Source organism: Budorcas taxicolor, chromosome 19 (genome assembly GCF_023091745.1).
Source record: "Budorcas taxicolor isolate Tak-1 chromosome 19, Takin1.1, whole genome shotgun sequence".
In the NCBI taxonomy this organism is placed as follows: domain Eukaryota; kingdom Metazoa; phylum Chordata; class Mammalia; order Artiodactyla; family Bovidae; genus Budorcas; species Budorcas taxicolor.
This window is the reverse complement of record NC_068928.1, coordinates 48,874,956-48,896,710: the sequence shown is the minus strand read 5'-3', so window position 1 is coordinate 48,896,710 and position 21,755 is coordinate 48,874,956. Positions and strand designations below refer to the sequence as shown.

The 21,755-nt window shown below is 43.4% G+C and overlaps 1 protein-coding gene across 1 annotated transcript in view; it reads left to right on the top strand.

Moving 5' to 3' along the window:
* PITPNC1 (phosphatidylinositol transfer protein cytoplasmic 1) overlaps window positions 1-21,755 on the top strand; it is a 189,996-nt gene that overhangs the window by 98,089 nt on the left and 70,152 nt on the right. The window contains exon 5 of the mRNA XM_052658232.1: window positions 6,346-6,417. Coding sequence (XP_052514192.1) covers window positions 6,346-6,417 — 72 coding nt within the window. The remainder of the gene's footprint in view (window positions 1-6,345; window positions 6,418-21,755) is intronic.

Genomic DNA, 21,755 nt, shown 5'->3' with positions numbered 1-21,755 from the left:
ATGGGTGAGTGCATCAAATAGTAGGTGGAATAACATCCCCCTCAATATTCATGTCCACCAAAACCTCAAGTGTGACCTTATTTAGAAGTAGGGTCTTTGTGTTATTAGTTAAGCACCTTGAGATGAGAGATGAAATCACACTAGATTTAAGGTGGGATAAATCCAGTAACTGTTGTCTTATAAGAAGAGGACAGAGGGACATATGGAGGGAAGGAGGTGATGTGGAGACAGAGGCAGAAATGGGAGTTGCTGCCACAGATCAAGGAGCCCCTGGGGCCACTGGAAGCTGGGAGAGGTGGGAGAAGCTAGGCCACTGGAAGCCTAGAGCCTTCAGAGGGAGCACGACATTGCCAACATCTTGATTTCAGGCTTAGGGGCTCTAGGATCATGAGAAGATACATTTCTGCTGTTTTAAGCCGCCAGATTCAAGGTAATTTGACAGCTCTGGGAAACTCGTACAGTGCAGAACATTCAGATTCAGTATGGATGTTTCCAGTTTGATGTGCCTAGAGGACCCTTGTTGGGGACAGCCAGTGGGCATCTGGACCTGTGAGAAGGGCAGCCGGGTGAGACATGTCAGTTTGGGAGGATTCATAAAAATAAGTCATGGAAGTCAGAAACAGATGAGCTCAATTGGAGCAAGTAAATAGGGTGGAGGGCGGAACTGGAGGGACCACTTTCACTGAAGGACCAGAGGAGGGAAGAGAGCTGCTGTCGCTGGAGGAATTGCTTAGTCGTATGAAAGAGTGTGGGCTTCTCAGGTGGCACTGGTGGTAAAGAACCCGCCTGCCAGTGCAGGAGACATAAGAAACACGAATTCGTTCCCTGGGTCAGGAAGATCCCTTGGAGGAGGAAATGGCAATCCAGTATTCTTGCCTGGAGAATCCTGTGGACAGAAGAGCCTGAAGTGTTATAGTCCATGGGGTCACAAAGAGTCAGACATGACTGAAGCAAGTTCACACACACACACACACACACACACACAAACAGAACAGTTTAGGGAGGCCTACGGGGTGTAGATGGAGAAGCAGTGCTGCTTTGAAAATTCTCTGATAATCAGTCCTTTCCATACCATATTGCGCTGCTTGAGAAAAAAGATAGGAGGTGGAAAAGTAGAGCAAGCAAGCATCAATTATTCTTTTAGTAGAGTTTGGTTGTGAAGACAGGAGAAGTGGGGTTGGTTGTAGATCAGAAGAAACATAACTGAGGTTATCTGATGCTTGTTTGTTTTGTTTTTTAAGAGTATGACCCTTTTCATTATATTTTTAGGCAGTAGGAAGGAAGCAGGGAGAGGATGCAAATAATCAATGAAACAAGTTTCCAGAGAAGAAACTTACAAATATATTTAACCATGCACCTACTCTGTGCCAGGTACTGTGCTGGGTTTACCTGAATGATCCTCAGTGATCTCAGCACGCCTACAGAGTAGAAAAAAATTGTCCCCACTGGGGATGGGAAAATAATTTGCCCAAGTCAATACATCTCAGGTCTGATGACTCCTCTGTGTCTCAGTTCTGATCATTATATTATTTTTCTTTCCCATTGGGATAAAGAAGGCAGCGTCTTTCTCTGATTCACAAAGAATAGGAAGCAGCATAAAGAAGCAGGTTTGCAACAGTGGAGGAGAGGGGAAAGTAGGTGTTTCTGTCACGTGATCTGTGTCATTGTTAAACTATGAACCAAAATTATCAACTCAAGGAAGGGAGAGTGAAGCCAAGCACGGGTCTTGAAAAGGGAAGGGGTTTAAGATAACCTCAGTGGTGACATACAATAGGGAGCCAGCTAGGGAGAAAGGAAAGAAAGCCTTACTCAACAGTTTAAACTCGATTAGGATTAGAGGGACAACAGACTGGTTCCAAATCGGGGAAGGAGTATGTCAAGGCTGTATATTGTCACCCTGCTTATTTAACTTCTATGCAGAGCACATCATGCGAAATGCCAGGCTGGATGAAGCACAAGCTGGAATCAAGATTGCTGGGAGAAATATCAATAACCTCAGATAAGCAGATGACACCACTCTATGGCAGAAAGCAAAGAAGAACTAAAGAACCTCTTGATGAAAGTGAAAGTGGAGAGTGAAAAAATTGGCTTAAAACTCAGCATTCAAAAAACTAAGATCATGGCATCTGGTCCCATCACTTCATGGCAAATAGATGGGGAAACAATGGAAACAATGAGAGACTTATTTGGGGGGGGTGGGGCTCCAAAATCACTGTGGATGGGGACTGCAGCCATGAAATTTAAAGACACTTGCTCCTTGGAAGAAAAGCTGTGACCAACCTAGACAGTGAATTAAAAAGCAGAGACATTACTTTGCTGACAAAAGTCTGTCTAGTCAGAGCTATGGTTTTTCCAGTAGTCATGTGTGGATGTGAGAGTTGGACTATAAAGAAAGTTGAGCGCCGAAGAATTGATGCTTTTGAACTGTGGTGTTGGAGAAGACTCTTGAGAGTCCCTTGGACTGCAAGGAGATCCAACCAGTCTATCCTAAAGGAAATCAACCCTTGATAGTCATTGGAAGGACTAATGCTAAAGCTGAAACTCCAATTCTTTGGCTACCTGATGCAAAGAACTGACTGATTGGAAAAGACCCTGATGGTGGGCAAGATTGAAGGCAGGAGGAGAAGGGGATGACAGAGGATGAGATGGTTGGATGGCATCACCAACTCAATGGACATGAGTTTGAGCAAGCTCTGGGATTTGGTGATGGACAGGGAAGCCTGGCATGCTACAGTCCGTGGGGTCACAAAGAGTCAGACATGACTGAGTGACTGAACTGACTGACTGAGGATTAGAGGACTGGATTTTTAGGGAAGCTAACTTGCTTAGGAGAAGCAGGAGTTGATCTCAAGATGGACATCTCGTTGGAAAGATTTTAGTGATAGTGTCAAAAATGCCCCAAGCCAGAGACACTTCAGATTTTAACATGAAGCAATGTATACTACAGGGCTCTGAGAATCATCCATTGATATCCTAAGGGGATTATCAGTCCCAAACCACTGCTGAAAGAGATAGAGCTGAGCAGCCTGGGGCTGGCCTGTCCGTGTCTTCCCATTGCCTTGCCAAAACCAAGTACCCTTCAAGCCTCTTGCAGGATTGCCATTCTGACATGAAAATAACCTAAGTCCCTGACTCAGAAATAACAACATCTGTTAATTTGCATATGAGTTTCCATTTCGTATTTTGGATTTAATATCCAAATGCTAAAATTCACTTGTTTGACCTTAGTTAAGTGGTTTAGAGATTCAGCCGATTAAAAACTCTTGACGGGTTCCACTCTGACTCACCTAGACCCACCTCCCCGCCCTGGACTGCTCCGTTCTTTTGCTACTTGGTACTGTGCACACGTTGGATTGAGCCTCATGAATTATGGGTTGCATGCGTGCTAAGTCACTTCAGTCATGTCCAACTCTTTGGGACCCTATGGACTGTGGCCTGCCAGGCTCTTCTGCCCGTGGGATTCTCCAGGCAATACTAGAGTGAGTTGCCATGCCCTCCTCCAGGAAATCTTCCTGACCCAGGGATCAAACCCATGTCGCCTGTGTTGCAGGCGGATTCTTTCCCTGGCTGAGCCACCAGAGAAGCCAAATTATGGGTTAAAAAAGGACAAATCAGTTCACCTGAAGCTTGTTATTTTGAAAAGTCTTTGCAGGTTCATGTTCTCAAGTTCACAAAGCTATTGAGAGCTCTGTGGTGGGGCTCTTGATTCATGACAGGCGGCCCCTCCTTGGAACGCCCTGGGTCTGGGTGTGAGGGCAGCAGTTGTGCAGTGAGAGGTTTGAGAGGAGACAGCAAAGAAGGTGTTAATGAATGATCGCAGGGCTTCGTTCTCCATAAAGGCAATTACTGGGATTGATTGTTACCATGTTTCCTTAGTCACGGTTCAGCTTGCTTGTTTCACTTGGATTAAGACAGATGAAGGCTGAATGTACACAGACGTGTGATGTCAGGAGAATTATCAATGGTACATCGAAGGCCTCTGCTTTCTTGCACAGATGCCACTTGGGGGATCTCAGTGGAGCTGAAAGGGGATCACGGCCACCATGAGATGACCAAGTGGGGCAAGGGTGTGTATGGTGGACCATGGGATTTTAGATAATGCGTATTCTCTCTTTCCTTCCCATACATGGTATAGTGGTGTGGTTTCCCAGCTTACACCTGCATTAGCATGCTGCAAGGCTTGACAAAGAAAAACGCTTGAGCCCCATCCGCTGAGTTTCTGATTCAGTGGGTCTGGCACTGTGCCCAGAAATTTGCCTTTCCTAGAAGTTCCAGGGTACTGCTGCTACAGGTTCAGCAATCTCATGCTGAAAACCAGTGGGGTCTTCATCAAGAGCATGGACACTGATCAGGCCACCAGACTTTCAAGCACAACTTTACTTTTTACTAGCTGTGTGGTCATGGGCCATGTACTTAACCAGTAGCCAGGACATGGAAGCAACCTAGATGTCCATTGACAGACGAATGGATAAAGAAGAGGTGGTACGTGTATACAATGGACTATTACTCAGCCATAAAAAGAATGGAGTTAAATCAGTTGTAGTGAGGTGGATGAAAGTTGAGCCTGTCAATACAGAATGAAGGCAGTTAGAGAAAAACAAATACATATTAAAACATATATATGAAATCTAGTAAAATGGCATTGATGAACCTGTTTGCAGGGCAGGAATAGAGGTGCAAACATGGAGAACAGACTTGTGGACATAGCTGGGAGATTGAATTGAGAGAGTTGCATTAACGTATGTATCCTACCATATGTAAAATCGAGAGCTAACAGGAAGCTACTGCATGGCACAGGGAGCTCAGCTTGGTGCTCTGTGATGATGGCCTAGAGGGGTGGGATGGGAGGGGTGAAGGAGGTTCAGGAAGGAGGGGATATACATATAATTATAGCTGACTTGCATTGTTGTACAGCAGAAACCCAAACAACATGGTAAAGCAATTATATTCCAATTTTTTTAAAAAAGGATAATGATAATAGTTCCTGTTTCATGGGATAGTTAGAAGGAATAAAGGAATTAGAACTTGGAAGCACTGAGACCAGGGCCAGGTCTACGTACTTTGGATAAATTAAAAAGGCAACTTCTTGGAACTGGGAGCATGTGGACCCAAGCCTCACTCCTCCAATACCTGCAGCTCCCAGTGGAGTTGCTGGGTCCTTTTAGCCTGTAGTCTGCGATCCTATCTCTGGAGGTCAGGAAGGTTAATGCCTAGCTCAGGGCCAGTGCAAGCAGGAGGAAGGCCACATCGACCTCCATCAAAATCTTCTTCTCAAGCTATGCTAACCCTTCATCTACTGAATACGTGGAACGGGCTCAGTGAGATGAGGGTGTCAGGGTGATGTGCCTTTGGGGTTTTTCTCCCCCATGCCAGCAGAAAGAGGCTGTCTTTCATGTCAAGTTCACATGCAGCCTTATACTGATTTGTTAAATGTTTGCTCGACCCCTAGCACTGATATGTTTTACGCACATGGTTTCATTTAACCCTCACAATGTCACTGTTAAGTAATCATTGCTGTCTCTGTTTCAGTATTGCTGGGGTTCAGATAAGTTTGATGACTTGTCCAAAGTCACATGGCTATCAAGTGATAAATCCCAAACTAAAAGCCAGGTCTGTCTGACTTCAATAATTTATAACCGTAAAGCTCTACTCTTACCACCTCCAGCTTATTATGAATACTTATATAATGGTTAAGGCTGGCCCCCGTGGTATCCAGCCGTGGTAGCTGCTCCCTAAAAGGAAGCACCCTGGAACTGGCACTGTCTCTGTTTCAGGGGGTTGGTTTTCTATAAAGCCTGTGGTTGGACTCACAGAATATACTCCTTTGGGAAATGTCCTCTTCACCAACTTCTCTTGCTGCTGCTGCTAAGTCACTTTAGTCGTGTCCGACTCTGTGTGACCCCATAGATGGCAGCCCACCAGGCTCCCCCGTTCCTGGGATTCTCCAGGCAAGAACACTGGAGGGGGTTGCATTTTCCTTCTCCAGTGCATGAAAGTGAAAAGTGAAAGTGAAGTCTCTCAGCCGAGTCCGACTCTTCGTGACCCCATGGACTGCAGCCTACCAGGCTCCTCCATCCATGGGATTTTCCAGGCAGGAGTACTGGAGTGGGTTGCCATTGCCTTCTCCAGCCAACTTATCTCATTGCCTAGTTATTTTCTCTGGCCTGACTCCTGGATGAAATTGTGTTCACGTCGCCAAAGGTAGCTTTGGACTTAATGTCTTAACATCTCTGGTTATGGACAGTGGTCACAACCAGAAGGCCAGGAGAGCATCCAGAGGCTAAGCTGAAGATGTGAAGAGAGAAAAAACTGGTATGCTGATGAAAACTTTCTTTTTTCCCATAGTGCTCTTTTCTGCCGAAATTCTCCATTCATATAGAAACCAAGTATGAGGACAACAAAGGAAGCAACGACAGCGTGAGTAGCCCCCTTGCTCTCCCCACCCGACCCTCGCCCCAGTCCACACTGTGTTCTCCCCTCGTGGACAGAGCCAGCCCCACCATCTGTGCCTGGGACCTCAGAGAACCTCTGGCTTTTCTTCTCATTTTTATGTACTTTCTCTGGGCCTCTCTGCAGAAATCTCTGTCACCTGGAGTGATTGTTGTCAGGGATCAAGAGGGATGAGGGGGACCTCGGAGTTTAGAATTTGATTTCTGGTCATGGGATTGAACACACATTTTCTCCGTGACAATTGACATTTACTTAGAAGGATGAATACGGGCAGATACGTATGTGCATACTGTATATATTTTCTGGGCTCTGCATATGTTCACATACATACACTCGTACTTGCCCACGAATCCCACCTTAAAAATCAGTGTAACCCTCCTGCAAGATGTTTTCCACATGAAGCATTCTGACTGTCACTAAATTTCAGTCAAGAAGTTTGTTTCTTAGTATTGCTTAAACTTCGCTTCTGACCTGGCTTTTACCCCACCTCTTTCTGTCAGAGCAATGCATTTCGAAATTCCCTTCCCTTTATGAATGGATTATTTGACCTACAACAACCTCACCCTGACCTTGAGCTGTGGGTTCCATCAGGACCCATGAGGGAAAACTCTGTATCTAGAAGCTGCAAGGCTTCACCTGTTTATTTCTGCCTCAATTACATGTTTTCCATTTGTGGAGAACGATGAAAATTGAGGCTGTATCAAAATGAACGAGAGAGACTCTCCAGACAAAGTGACCCCTTTGATGCCGTCACTGAGCTAAGGAAATACAAAACAAGATGCAGGAGGTTTTGGAGGTGCCTAAGTGCCAGAAAGAAATATCTAAAGGTCTCATAAACATTGTCAATTTACAGCTTTGGCCAGGCCTACTTTGTGTTTCATCATGTTAACAGCTTCTAGAAACATCTTCCAGAAGGTTCCTCCCCTTGGCAGGAACAGATTCTTCTAGAAGACATGGGTGCATTTGTGCAGCACTCAAATGGTCCCAATCAAGGTGGAGTCTGCTGGAACAGAGCTTGAGTGGTTCCCAGGAGGGGTCACCCGACAACTACTGATACAATTCACACCAGTGTGGGAAAGAGGACACTGGTTAATCCACTCAGTATTTTGGAGCACAGCTACATTCATTCGTTTGTGGCAGAATGAGTACTTAAAACTCATTGGTTTTAAGTGAACTTTGTGAACTCATGTGGTTCACAAAGCCTAGAGTATTTACTACCTGGCCCTTTACAGAAAAAAAGTTTTCTAACCCCTGCCTGGTTAGAGACTCAGATCAGAACAGCACCCACTGTGTCTCCAAATTTGACCACTTGTTAGATCTGTCCCAGGTGAATGCCAACTCCAGAGTTCCTGAAACTATCCAGAGAAAAGACTGCTACCCTCAAGGGTGCTTGTCCCCCCGTGAGTTCAGGAGCCTCGGTGGGTAGCATCCCTTGGTGATGGGTGACTTCAGAGGAAACGTTCAGTCCCATCTCCCTGTATATAGCCTGAAATCAGGCTTCCCTGATGGCTCAGCTGGTAAAGAATCCACCTGCAATGCAGGAGACCCCAGTTCAATTCCTGGGTCTGGAAGATCCCCTAGAGAAGGAATAGGCTACCCACTCCAGTATTCTTGGGCTTCCCTTGTGGCTCAGCTGGTAAAGAATCCGCCTGCAATGCGGGAGACCTGGGTTTGATCCCTGAGTTGGGAAGATTCCCCTGGAGAAGGAAAAGGTTACCCACTCCAGTATTCTAGCTTGGAGAATTCCATGGACTATGTATAGTCCATGGGGTCGCAAAGAGTCGGACACAACTAAGCGATTTTCACTTTCACTGGGGCCAACTCCAGCAAAGTCTTGTGGTCTAAAGTAGTGTTGCACAGTGTAACTTGAACTCTTGTAAAGTAATGACTCTTTCTGATTGGAAAATTAACACATGATTCTTAAAACTTTGGGGGGGAAAAAGAAAGAAGTAAAGCAAAACCAGTAGTAATCTCATGCTTCAGAGATGACTCCTGTTAGCATTTTGGTTCATCCTGCAAAATATTAATGAATTTACTTTTCAACCAATTTCCCTAAAATTGAATCATACAACATCCTGTTTTTAACATGTCACAAAATATCCTTCCCAGTAATTTTTAATAGCTACCCTGCATTCCCTACTTAAATGTATTTCTTTAAACAATTGCCAGTCATATGGGAGTGGGTATGACCATTTTGATGTATCTGTAGATCATCAAGAAAAGGATGATAGAGATCAAACATGCCTTAATTGCTTTTCTTGGCACAATCTAAAAAACATGGGGTTGAGGGAAGCAATAGGGGTTAAAACATCTTTTAGTCTTTCTAGACAGATTATCTTGCTTTCTCTTTTTCTCTATGGTGCTGTCCTGTCTTCACAGATAGTTATAACTCACTTCCTTTGTAGAGGTTTGGAATGGATGTGCGGCCCCACCATGAGCCTGATAGGTTGGTAGGACCAGTGTAATCTTCTGGTTTATCCTCTGCTCAAGTCTAATCTAAAAAAAAAAAAAATCACATGGTTATCATTTATTGTCTTGTGTCCCATTTTTGGCAGGCGCTAAGGTCTTTTTTTACTACTCTCCTAGGAATTTAGCTTTGTCACTACTCTCTTAGGAATTTAAAATACCAAGTGAGCCATCCTAAAGTCAGGAGCTATGCCTGGAGCCAGCATTCTCTACCCAAGCCAAAGGCCAGTTCTCTCTGAGACTTAGGCCAGCCTGCAAGAAAAGCAGTGAGCCCCAGAGCACTTGTGAGCAGTCCTTGTCAACACAGTGTGCTTCCTCTGGGAGAAATGCCAGCTATTGTATCCTGTGTTGCCTCCTTCTCCCCAACTTGCTGACTCTGAGACTGCCCACGCAGCCAGCTCTGTATCTCACTGTCATGGCACCCGCCTTGCCCAAGTCCAAGTTCACGAAGTGTTTTTGCCCGGCCTTGGCCTGGCTCTGATCCATACATCCCCAGGTCTTGCTTCTGAGCTATTGGACCAAACAAGCCAGCTCCAGCTCAATTAGACTTCTTTGCCAGTTTGCTGCCTTCTAATTTCCATATTCAGCAGCAGCTGTTGGTCACCCAGCTGGTTCAGGCTTGGTCCCTGGAGGCAGAAAAGGAGGACTTCATTGGTTTTCATTCACACTTGTTAATGTTTCCAAATCAGAACATGAGGAATATGTATTTATGTAATAATACTTTATTAAAAGATCGCTTTGTCCAGGGGTTCAAAACTAGAGCCTTAAGCAGATGGCATGTTCTGGCATGCTCTTTTCTGTCCAGGGATGAGGATAGAGTTTCTGGTGGGAGGCAGAATTGCTAAAGAAAGCAGTGCAGTGGTGGATGTTTCTCTTGTCTCACTGCTTTGCCAAATTATTTAATAAACTCAGGCCATTTCTTTGCATTTTCTGGGTGTATACTCTTATCTTTCAGCTACCATCCTTCATACTGCTATCTGCATCCTGTTTCTCTCCCTACCTGCCAGAACTTTAATGAAATGGATGACGATAAGAAGCAATAATTAAATTGAAAAACACTACTGATAATCATATTGATTACTGATTGAATAGAGTCCATGCTGTTATCCTCTTATCAATCACCACCTATGTCATCTTTTTACGTGACCCAATACCGCATGTAAAAAAATAGAAATCGGTGTATCTAGATTTAAACATTTTCTCCTTGTTAAAATAAAGCTAGTATATTTATGAATGTGAAAACCTATAAACCGTGATTACATTAACCAGGACACAATGGGGAAGTTGTCTTAAATTGAGGCCCATTTATTTTATGCACATGCTGATGAGAACTATTTAGGCCTTAATTAGTGCGGGGAGGACGGCACCATGCCAAAGTAAGGCTCTGTTGTTTGTCCAAGGCCATAAATCTGGATCTGGGAGAGTCGGCGCTTATCGTTCGAGTGTCGGCTGCTGCCAGGTTACTGTCACTCACTGCAGTTAATGGGGGCGTGGGGGGGAGGCCTGCCTTCACTTCCTCCTCCAAACAAAGCAGGCACCACTTAAAGCAGTGGTGCTCAGGCTCAGCTGCATGTGGGACTCAGGAACTCTAACCCGAGCTCCTGCCTGGTTTCTGCCCACCCTGGGATTCTGATTTAATTGGTCCTGGGTGCAGACTGGTCTAGGGCAGTGCTTCCTACAACTGAGTCTCTAGGAGTACAGAGTTTGCCAGTCACAAGTGTGAGGACTTGTAGGGTCTACCCTCTGGTCAAACCTGATTCATTCTCTTTGGAGGGTAGAAGATAGGCCATCCCCGCCCCACTTGAGGATCTAGGCCACTGGTTCTCAGTCCTGCCTGCATAGTAAGGTCACCTGGGAAGCTTTAGATTCCCTGATGCCACTATCCCCCTCTGCGGGATTCTGATTTCATTTGTCTAAGATGGGGGTCCAGTCACTGGGATTTGTTGCACTTCCTCAGGGTAACCTAAGAGCCATTAAGGCTGAGAACTACAGATTTAAAGGGAATATGAAGTGCTATTTAAAACTAAACCAAGTGAACCCTTAGGAAATCCGGTTCTCCAAATTTCTTCATTTCTTCATACCCCTGGAAACATAAAAGTTTACAAAAAAGCATATTTATAACCACCACCCCCACCCCCCACACACAATGAAGGCCCCTGAGGGAACCATATTTCTTCTGATTAGCCATTATTCCTCAGCAACAAAACTTCTCTGATCAGATGGAAAGAATGTCCAGTTTAGTTCCTGGAAGAGCGAGGCTCTGTTCTTCACAGAACTCTCCTTCGAAGTTACCTAGAAGAAGTATTGATCATTTATTTAGTTTCTAGTTCAGTTATGTTATAGTGGGAAAACACAGAGTTGTTCTTTGTGAAATGAAAAGCTTCATATTGAATCTCCAGCTCTATGACTTAAGCAACGGAGTCTTGGCTTCTCTATCAAGAAAACAGTAAATAATGTCTGGATCACAGTGTGGAGGATTCATCCAGGTTAATTCACAACCTGGAAGCGCTAATAAACTGTAAGTGCTATACAAATTTTACGTTTTGCTTCAGTTACAGTCCTACCTTGGGGTTAACTGCATTATGAGTGATTTTCTAATGAGACTCTCCTTTTGTCTGAATTGTCAATAAACCATTTCTTGTCAGCAAAGTTTGAGTACCTACTATGTGCCAGGCAATGCAAGAGGCAGTGAGGATGCAGCAACCAGATAGGCAAGTCCCCACTACTCATGGAATGGGGGAAAGCACATAATAAGAAAGAAAACAAGGCGTTCCAGCTGTGGGAAGTGCTGAAAAGGCAGTAAATAGGGTGGAGGAGAGCTCAGCTAGAAGCCTTATGATCAGGAAGGCCTCTCACAAGAGGTGACGAATCTGGTGAGACCTGAGGCTGGGAAGGAGCCGACCCTCTGAAGGGTTGTCCAGGCAAGGGGACTGTTGTAAGCTTAGTTGTATCCCCCAAAATTCATATGTTGGAGTACCTGAGACTATAGCTATGTTTGAAGATAAGGCTTTTAAAGAGGTGATTAAGTTAAAAGGGGAGTCTGTTGTAGCTTCATCAGTAAAGAATCTGCCTACAATGCCAGAGACCAGGGTTCAATTCCTGGGTGGGGAAGATCCCCTTGAGAAGGAAATGGCAACCCATTCCAGTATTCTTGCCTGGAGAATCCCATGGACAAAGGAGCCTGGTGGGCTACAGTCTGTGGGGTTACAAGAGTCAGACATGATTAGCGACTAAACCGCCAAGTTAAAAGGAGGCTGTGAAGGTGGAGCCAAATCTAAGATGATTGGTATCCCTCAAAGAAGAGAAAATTTGAATACCCAAAACTAGGAAGGGATATGCACTCACAGAGAACAAACCACATGAGGATGACCAAAATCCTTTTTCTGTTCCAGCATTCAGTTTGAAGTGAAGTGAAGTGAAGTCACTCAGTTGTGTCCAACTCTTTGCGACCCCATGGACTGTAGCCCACCAGTCTCCCCCATCCATGGGATTCTCCAGGCAAGAACACTGGAGTGGGTTGCCATTTCCTTCTCCAGGGGATCTTCCTGACCCAGGAATCGAACCTGGGTCTCCCGCATTGCAGGCAGATGCTTTAACCTCTGAGCCACCAGGGAAGCATTCAGTTTACCACTTAAAAAAAATTTTTTTGTGTGTGCCAGGTCTTAGTTGTGGCACACAGGGATCTTCCAGCTTCGTTGTGGTATGTGGGATCTTTAGTTGCAGTATATGGGATCTAGTTCCCTGACCAGGGATCAAACCCAGGCCCTCTTCACTGAGAGCATAGAGTCCCAGCCACTGGACTGGGAAGAGAAGTCCCCCAGCGTCCAGTTTAGGATACCACATTACACTGGGTGATTTATGTTTTTCAGTGTTTGCTCTGGCCACTCTGTCAAGAGTGATGAGAGGACAGAAGGAATAGAAGCAGGTATTCCAGCTGGCTACAAGGGCAAGAATCCAGATCACAGATGATGGTGGCTTTATCTGGAGAGAGGGCAACGGATAAAGATCAGTGTATTTTGGAAACACACTGACTAGGTATCGATGCACTACTGCTAAGTCACTTCAGTCGTGTCCGACTCTGTGCGACCCCATAGACGATAGCCCACCAGGCTCCCCCGTCCCTGGGATTCTCCAGGCAAGAACACTGGAGTGGGTTGCCATTTCCTTCTCTAGTGCGTGAAAGTGAAAGTGAAGTCTCTCAGTCGTATCTGACTCTTAGCGACCCCATGGACTGCAGCCTACCAGGCTCCTCCACCCATGGAATTTTCCAGGCAAGAGTACTGGAGTGGGGTGCCATTGCCTTCTCCAATTGATACATTAGATGGGAGCAAAGTGAGGATTTCCTGGACCTCAGGATTTCTGGGCTTCCCCGGTGGTGCTAGTGGTAAAGAACCCACCTGCAAATGTGGGAGATGTAAGAGATGGATCCAGATGATCCCTGGGTCAGGAAGATCCCCTGGAGGAGAGCATGGCAACCGACTCCAGAATTCTTGCCTGGAGAATCCCATGGAAAGAGGAGCCCAGCAGGCTATAGTCCATAGAGGTGCAAAGAGTCGGACATGACTGAAGCAACTTGGCAGGGAGCAGCAGGCTTTCTAGACTTGTCCATGGACCCTAGTGGGGAGTGGGGAATAGTGCAGGAGAAAGAAGAAGTCGAGAGCCCCCTTAGGGCACAGTCAGTTCGAGACTTCCAAGCGGATGGTAGGTAAGGAGTTGGGTATATGACTCTGGCATTCAGGGAGAGGTGTAAAGTCATCATTCAGAGATGGAAATAAGTGAGGTTATCTACGAAGAGGAATGAGAGGGGAAAGAAAGTTCTGGTTGCTCCAGGATGGAGAGCACCCTGGTCTTGAGAAGGACCTTCCCATGACTTTCAATCTAGCTTCTGATTATTTTCTTATCACCTTGGTTAAGACCAAGTCACTTTCAATCACTGAGTTGTGCTTGGTTTTAGGGAGTTAGATTATATCTTTTAGTCAACTTCTTCCTCTGGATAGGTGCCTTCTTCGGATGAATTGAGTAAAAATTTCAGTATTTTCACTTGTCTCAACTTGCATTGCCTTGGAGACATGGCCAAGAGTTCTCCTGACCACAAATAGTTCCCACTGGATGTTACCAACCAACAACCAACAAAGAGGAAATTTTACCATCTAAGGAGAGCTCTATTTATTGAGGATTTGTTATTGCTATAGTCATCATGAAGTTCGTTTCATTAGCGGTATTAGTATTTTGAACATCAAGAGGGCAATATGGGTAGATGTAGAATAAAATAATTTATTTACACATTTTGAAATGTACTAAAATTAATTTGTAAAGCAGGGGTGCCAGTGAGAACTGTAGAATCCTTATTTACAAGCCTCTCAAGCTGATTATCCTTTCTTTAAATGGTTTCTAATTGAGAATTATAGAAAGAAAAAAGCATTTGCTTTATTTTTAGACATGTCTGATATACTGTTCTGTTTTTAACCTTAAGATTGTTACAACCAGCCACGTACAAAATCTGCAATTTTCTCTAATAAATAGTCGGTAATGCTAAGAAGTTTGCACAAAGCACCCCCATTTGCAGTTTTAAAGGATTATTATCCACGATGGTCCATGAAATGGAAATTCAATGTCCTTACTCAATCTGGGTCTAATGGTATCATTTTGAGGACAATGGAAAACAGATCATATTTGATTCCTTAAGATGTTGTCTTTGCTCTTTGTAGTACAGTTTGCCATCTGAGGGTTGGATGTGGGGGTGTGGGGGAGTGGATAAGAAGAGCGTCTATCCAGCATGAGGACTAGCTTTCAGGTTGAGGAGAGTCACAATGCAGGTTATCTACATTCTGGAAAGCTAGAGCTAATTGGTAAGAATCATTATTATTAATAGATATAGCTTAAAGTAGTTGCTTTCTGTCTAGGCCTGGCTCATTGGTGCTGTGGTATATCTAAAAACAGCCAGGCTGTGCTGACCCGTCGGTACTAATGGTTTCAGAAGACAGTTAGCCAAACTGGTCAAAAGCAGCATAATCAAAGGGACGAGGCTGAATCCCATGGTTAAGAAACCAGTGGGCAGAGCCGGAAAAGCAAGATCTAAATGACCATTTCATAGCTACCTGAGTAACAGTTCACTCAAGCAGGAGTCATCAGTGGATGCCCAAACCATTGAGTGTGAAACAGTATTAGGGAAACAGGAATTCACACTGCCTGAAAGTGTCACTGCAGAGATTATGTATTAATTACAAGCAGTAGAAAGTTTTACAGATGACATCATGTGCTTCCCTTTGTGACGTACTGAGGATGCAACATCACAAATCATGATATGGATCATCCGTCCAAAAATATTTAACTGGAATCCAATCAGGAGAAAAGAAAGTGAAGTCATTTAGTCGTGTCCAGCGACTCTTTGCGACCCCATGGACTGTAGCCCACCAGGCTTCTCCATCCATGGGATTTTCCAGGCAAGAGTACTGGAATGGGTTGCCATTTCCTTCTCCAGGGGATCTTCCTGACCCAGGGATCGAACCCAGGTCTCCTGCATTGCAGGCAGATGCTTTACCGTCTGAGCCACCAGGAAAGAAAGCAATCAGACAAATCCAAATCGAGGGACACTCCACAAAGCAACCAGCCAAAATTCTTCACAGAAGAATGTCACCAAAGACCAAAACAAAACAAAAACCTGGGGGACTGTGCTAGATTAAAGGAGACTAAAGTAATTTGACAAGTACATTTAACACCTAATTCTTGCTTAGATTCTGGATTAAGGAAAGAGGTAGGCTTGTGCAGGACACAGAAAAGATAGGACAGTTGGGGACGTTTTACTCTGGACCATACATTCGATACTAGTGCCATGTAGTATTGAGTCAGTATTAAATTTCCTGCCTGCAGTCATTATATTGCACATACGTAGGAGAATCTCCTTGTTTTTAGGAGATGCATGCTGACATATTTAGGAATGAAGTACCACGCAATATACTCTAACTCTCATATGGTTCAGCCAAAAAAGAGATTTATATGTGTATGTTTTTCCTTCTTGTAAAAAGTCTTATAAAATTAAGAAACTATTCACATGTTGCAATGAGATGTCCAATAACTTACTTCAAAGTTACACAATGAGTTGTGTTGTTGTTGTGTTTTTGTAGTCATGAAGCAGAAGCTTTCAGTCCTTTCTCTCTCTTTTGGTAGTATCCTGATTTCATTAGTGAAATAGCCTAGTCATAAAGATTGTCACCATGTCAGCATCAACGCTGAGTCCGTTCACCCAAAAGATGTTTAGAAAGAGGAGACTTTTTGAATTGCAGAAACCCTAGTTTCTCTCTTGTAATTTCACACTCTGGGTTGTGTTGTGAAGTTTTGAAAAGGCAGATGGACATGATTCAGACTAGATTTCTAAGTGCACAACCCTCCAAAGGGTTAGAGCCCAGGATACATTTACAATGTTGTGTTAATTTCTGCTGTACAAGTTGATTCAGTTATACATATACATGTATATTCTTTTTCGTATTCTTTTACATTATGGTTTATCATAGAATATCATCCAACTTCTATTCTGTGAGACTCAAACCTCTTCTCTTTTTTGTAATCCATCCTCAGTTCACGTCACTTTGCAATTGTTTCCTAAATGTTTGGCTTTTCTTCCCCCTCATAAGATACCTAATTACTGTGGGAAAACCATGTACTTAACTTTAAAAAAAAAAAAAAAGGCACAGCTTGCCTATTTATTTAGCTAGAGTTTTGTGTTGACATTTGTTGAGCCCAGTTTTGGTACCTTAGACAATGGATTGCTCACAACAGATGATGACCAACATTTGGATCTTGGAGCCATTTGAATGAGGACACCTTAGGAACCTGCCAAAAGCTTGCAGCTGGCCAGGCCCATTTAGCAGGATGATGTACTAAATTCAGAGAACTCAGCAGCCTCAGACCAAACAGGGTCCAAAGCAGAACTTGGGAGTTCAATGATAATAGGACTTCATTGTTCTGAATTCCCTCCCGACAGTGAAATGGAGAACAATGCCCATTCAGTGGATGATTGGGAGAATTCATTGAGATGGTGCATGTCAAATACTCTTTAACAGTCGTTCTTCTCTTTAACTTCGGTTATGCTTTGTGGAGACCACTTAAGAGTTAGATGCTTGTAAGTGCAAGATCTGCAAGTGGGGAGGTTAATCAGGGGAGTTCTTTTGGAAGGAAGGTGCTAAGTTCTCGTTTCCAAAGCCTGTAGTTTTTACTCCTTTCCCATCATCCAGGAATGGGGCATCCTCAGACATAAGTTGGGAAATCACATGTTTCTGGTAGCTTTTGATTTACTTTGGAGGGGCCATCACTGGCTGGAGCTCAGGACCCTCCACCAATTGGCCTCCTGCCTGGGAGTTCTGGTTTCAGAAACCATCCTTCCTTGGCTCTTACTCACCTAAAGGAATCCTGATGGGCACATCTAGGCCCCAAGAGGTGATAGAGGCACAGTGGTGAAGAGATGAAGGCTTCAGGCACTGGAGTCAGACTTGTTGCGTTTGATTCCTGGGCCAGCCACTTAGCAGCTAGTTCAGCATGTTCCTCAGCTCTTCGTGCCCCTGTAAATGGATATAAAAATAGTCCTTACTCATTGGGTACTTGTGAAGATTGAATATATTAATCTTCAAAAGCACTCAAAACAGTGCTTTAGTCCACCCAGTCCTACCCAATGTGTTATTGTTAACTGATATTGCCATATTTCATCAACTCCGAGGTGGCCATTATTGTTTATGTTTTAACAACTCTATAAATGAAACGTGTAATAGTCAACGGCATCATACAATGATCAGCGGCAGCAGTTTTCTTTTTTGGAAATATAACTGGTTGTTTCTTAGAATCAACGAATTCAGCGTGAGACCTCCTCTTACACAGGATGTTGACATGTCTGGTTAGCGAAGTTAAGCCATGAAGAGTGTTTGCATGTAAAGTGTGAACACAGTACCAGATTCTGCCAAAGAAAAGTCATTGAATAAATAAGCTCTTCAGTCATCCAGGCCTGGAAGGTTGTTTGTTAACTTTTTCCAGGGCTCCAATCTGCTTCTTTATGATGTGAAGGACTTGATAGAGATCCAAAAAAGGAGCACTTGAATCTTCCCACTTTTAGGTTCAGAGCCATCATCTTTATAAAATAGATTTCTCTCTAAAATCCCTGGATGTCATCTATCTAGATAAATACCTTCTAGAACTAAATCTCCACTAGTATTTTAGTCTTTAGGGGAAAAAATAGTGTTGCAAGGAGATGATGATAGGAGCTGACCTTATAGAAAAGAAGTTAATGATTTCCAATGGACATGATTTCAAAGCAGTTTTTTCCTTTTGATGCAGCAGAAGCATTGCTTCCATCTGCTCCTCTGCTTGTACACAGACTCTGCATTTGAGTCAAGCAGTGTGTCAGCTGTTGCCCACCAAATTCTGTCCTTGATCTTCTGAGACTGATAGTACTTCTGTCTGAACAATACTAAGCTGTTAAATTTAAATCACATTTCCCCACTAATACCTATTGAAGACTTGTTTATAGTCCATCAGGCTTTATAGCCATTTGGGACATAAACTTAGTAAATAAAAACTTCATGGAGCTGCATCTGAAAATCTTTCATCTCATTTCCAGCCCTTTAAGGAGACAGTCATAAATACCTTTGGAATATGCAGACCATTAAATGGAGTAATTTTAATCTTCTTTGGCTATGCCCATCAGATTATTAATAAGTAGATGTTGAAAAGCATCGACTAAATGCCACATCATGGGGTAGATACTCGGGAGTGGAACCAAATAATTGACTTTTTGGTGCTGAATTCTTTTATTATCACTCAGGTATACCTAAGTTCAGAGGAAATCAGAAATCTGTCATGAGTTTGAGTTTGTTATTAGCTCAACTTCACCTTGCTTGGCATGTCAAAACCAGTGTGAAATATTGAAATGAAATATGAAACATATTAGGGAAGGACCTCAGCAATGAAGGACACGGGAAAGATTGATTTTTCTAGTAACTTAATTTTGATCTATGGGTGAAGCCTTGTTTTCAGCACCCAGCTAAATTTGCTTAGAACCATCTGGGTCTCTTGAAATAGATGATGTTAAACCAGCTACACCAGTTGCACACATGGTGCTTTTGTTGAGACTTTTTGTAACAGTTTGAAATAGAAAACACTGCTTTTCTTAAAAAAAAAAAAAAAAAAGAGTAGTTTCATGTGATATCTAGGATAACTTTAATATTCTGTTTTGGCTAAGAGTTCATATCATTCCATTGCTTCTTGTTTCTAAAGTTTCTAACATTTTATTCAAAAAAAATCTTACTATTGGGAAAAATATTCTCTCATTCAATTAAGGATAAAAATTAATTAGTGACTCCTTTTGGGTATAGATTTTGGAGAGTTATGTTTTTATGCCGGATTTGTTCTCTAGCTGCCCTGAAGACAGCCTTCTAGTACCCACTTTGTAAGTTTGCACCATGGGGTGTTGAGGGGCAGAATGTACAATGGGTGCCACGTATCGTTACTCAGTGTACAAAAAGGAATGTCCACCATAAAGCACATTTCCAACTGTTTGCTTTATCTCATACCAAGCCATTGCCCTACCGATAACAGCTGTTGAGTAACACTGGACAAAGTCAAAAAGTGATTCTTGAGTCAAAACATTCAGAGACTTCAACAGGTTTTTCCTGCTGCACAGGTGGGGTAATGAACTTGAAGAGTCTCAAGGACAATCAGCAACAGCCTTGAGAGATAGAGGAGCTGTGGCCGTTTTCAACAGAGCTAGATTTACTCTCGTTGTTCCCAGTCATTATTCTAAACTGACAAGGATATGTAGTCTTCTGGTTTAAAGACTGTTCCCTTGGGTGTTCCTTATTCCCTAGAGGTCTAGTAAATTCTTATGTTTTAAAGATTCTTGCACTTGGCTTTTCCTTATTCCCTTGGAACAATTTTAAGAAAGACAATGTTCTGAACCAAATACTTGACATAAGCCACCTATCCCAGTTCCTTCAGGTAATAGATGTTTAGTAAATACCAATTCTCTTCCTCCATCCTTTCGTCGTAACCTCCCAGCAGGAACCTGAGACGACCTTTATTTTGCATTGAAAGGAGAGGATGATCTCAATAGCGCATTAATTCATCATGCAAGAAACATTTATCAAGCATCTATTTTGTACCAGGAGTTGTCAGTCTGGGGAGACAAAGACTGTCATAGCCGTGTGATGTGATAGGTGCTCCAGAGAACACAGGGTGGAGGATGAGACTGAAAAGAAAGGCAGGATCGTCATGCCAGGAGGGACTAGTTAAGAAAACAGGAGATTTGCAGTAGGTCAGATGAGAGAGAATGCAGCCCCAAATTTAAAGCACTGGCAGAAGAAATAGGAGAGGATTAATTAGGAAGAGGGAGAAACATCAGTGCCTAACTGGATTTGGGAATGGGTTGGGGACAGCTGGCTCTGGGGTCTGGCATGATTCAAGGTTTTGTCATGGATCAGTGGTGGTATCACCAACTAAGACAAGGGATTGTTTTAAGTGGTTTGGGAGAGGTTGGTGAGTTCAGTTTTGGTCCAGTTGAGTCTAAAGGGCTTATGGAAAATTTAGTGAAAATAACTGGTAAGAAATTGGACCTAGGACTTCCCTGATGGTTCACTGGTTAGGAATCTGCCTGCCAATGTGTAGGGGACACAGGTTCAATCCCTGGTTTGGGAGGATTCCACATGCTTTGGGGATCTAAGCCCAAGAGCTGCATTTACTGAGCCCATGTGCTGCAGCTCCTGAAGCCCACATGCTCAGAGCCCATGCTCCCCATCAAGTGAAGCCGCCACAGTCAGAAGCCCAAAGCACTGCAACTAGGGAGTAGCCCCTGCTCACCACGACTAGAGAAAGCCCAAGGGCAACAACGAAGACCCAGAGCAGCAACCCCCCACAAAAAAAAAAATATATATATATATATATATATATATATATATATATATATATATAGAAAAAGAAATTGGACCTGTAAATCAAAGCTGAGACCTCGAGGTATAGATTTAAAAGTCATAAAGCAAAGGTAGTTCAAAACCATAGAAACAGAGAATATTACCCAAAGAATATGTGAGGGGTAAGGAAAGAAAGTGTCATCGATGATAGTAGCAACAGAGTTCAGGAAGATAGAATTTAAAGGTCTTTTGAGATTGAGAAATAAGACGGTCATTAGTGACCTTTATGAAAATGAGTGAAATGGTAGCAGCGGAACCCAGCTTGCATTGTACCAAAGAGGAATTCTGAAATGGTTGGCTGTGGAAAGAAGAAAAGAAATTAAATCAGAATGACACTCAGGATTGAGGGGAGAAGCCTATGGAAGACTTCCCGTCTTGGTGGAAAGTCATGTTCATGTGCAAATGCCTCTCCTCTGTTCTAAACACTTAGGAATAACAAATAAAATTTTTAAAAAAGAAAACCAAAATGATATAGCTAGAGTCATGGAAACAGGACAGAGATTCAGGAGGGTTGGAATGCATGGAGTGGCTGGACTGTGAGTCTAGGGGCAGGTGTTTGTGGGTTGTATAAGACAGTGGGATGAAAAGTGCTTCATACAAACAAGGGATGAGAGCCAGATTCAGGGTTTGAAGAGGATGAAAGCATCTCTCTTGGTAAAAGGGAGGCTGAAAGCATCTTCTATGATTGCTTCCTGAGCCACAGCTTAAAAGTACTGGTTTTGCTCTTGGAAGGCAATGGGAAAACCTAACAACTGATGTGAAGAGTAGGAGATGAGTTGGAGATGGAGAAAGATAGCACCAACAAAAAAAAAAAAGAAGAAGAAGAAAAGAAGCTTCCCACTCAAAAAGACCCCCAAACCAACTGTTAAGAAAGATAGCCAGAGACTTCCC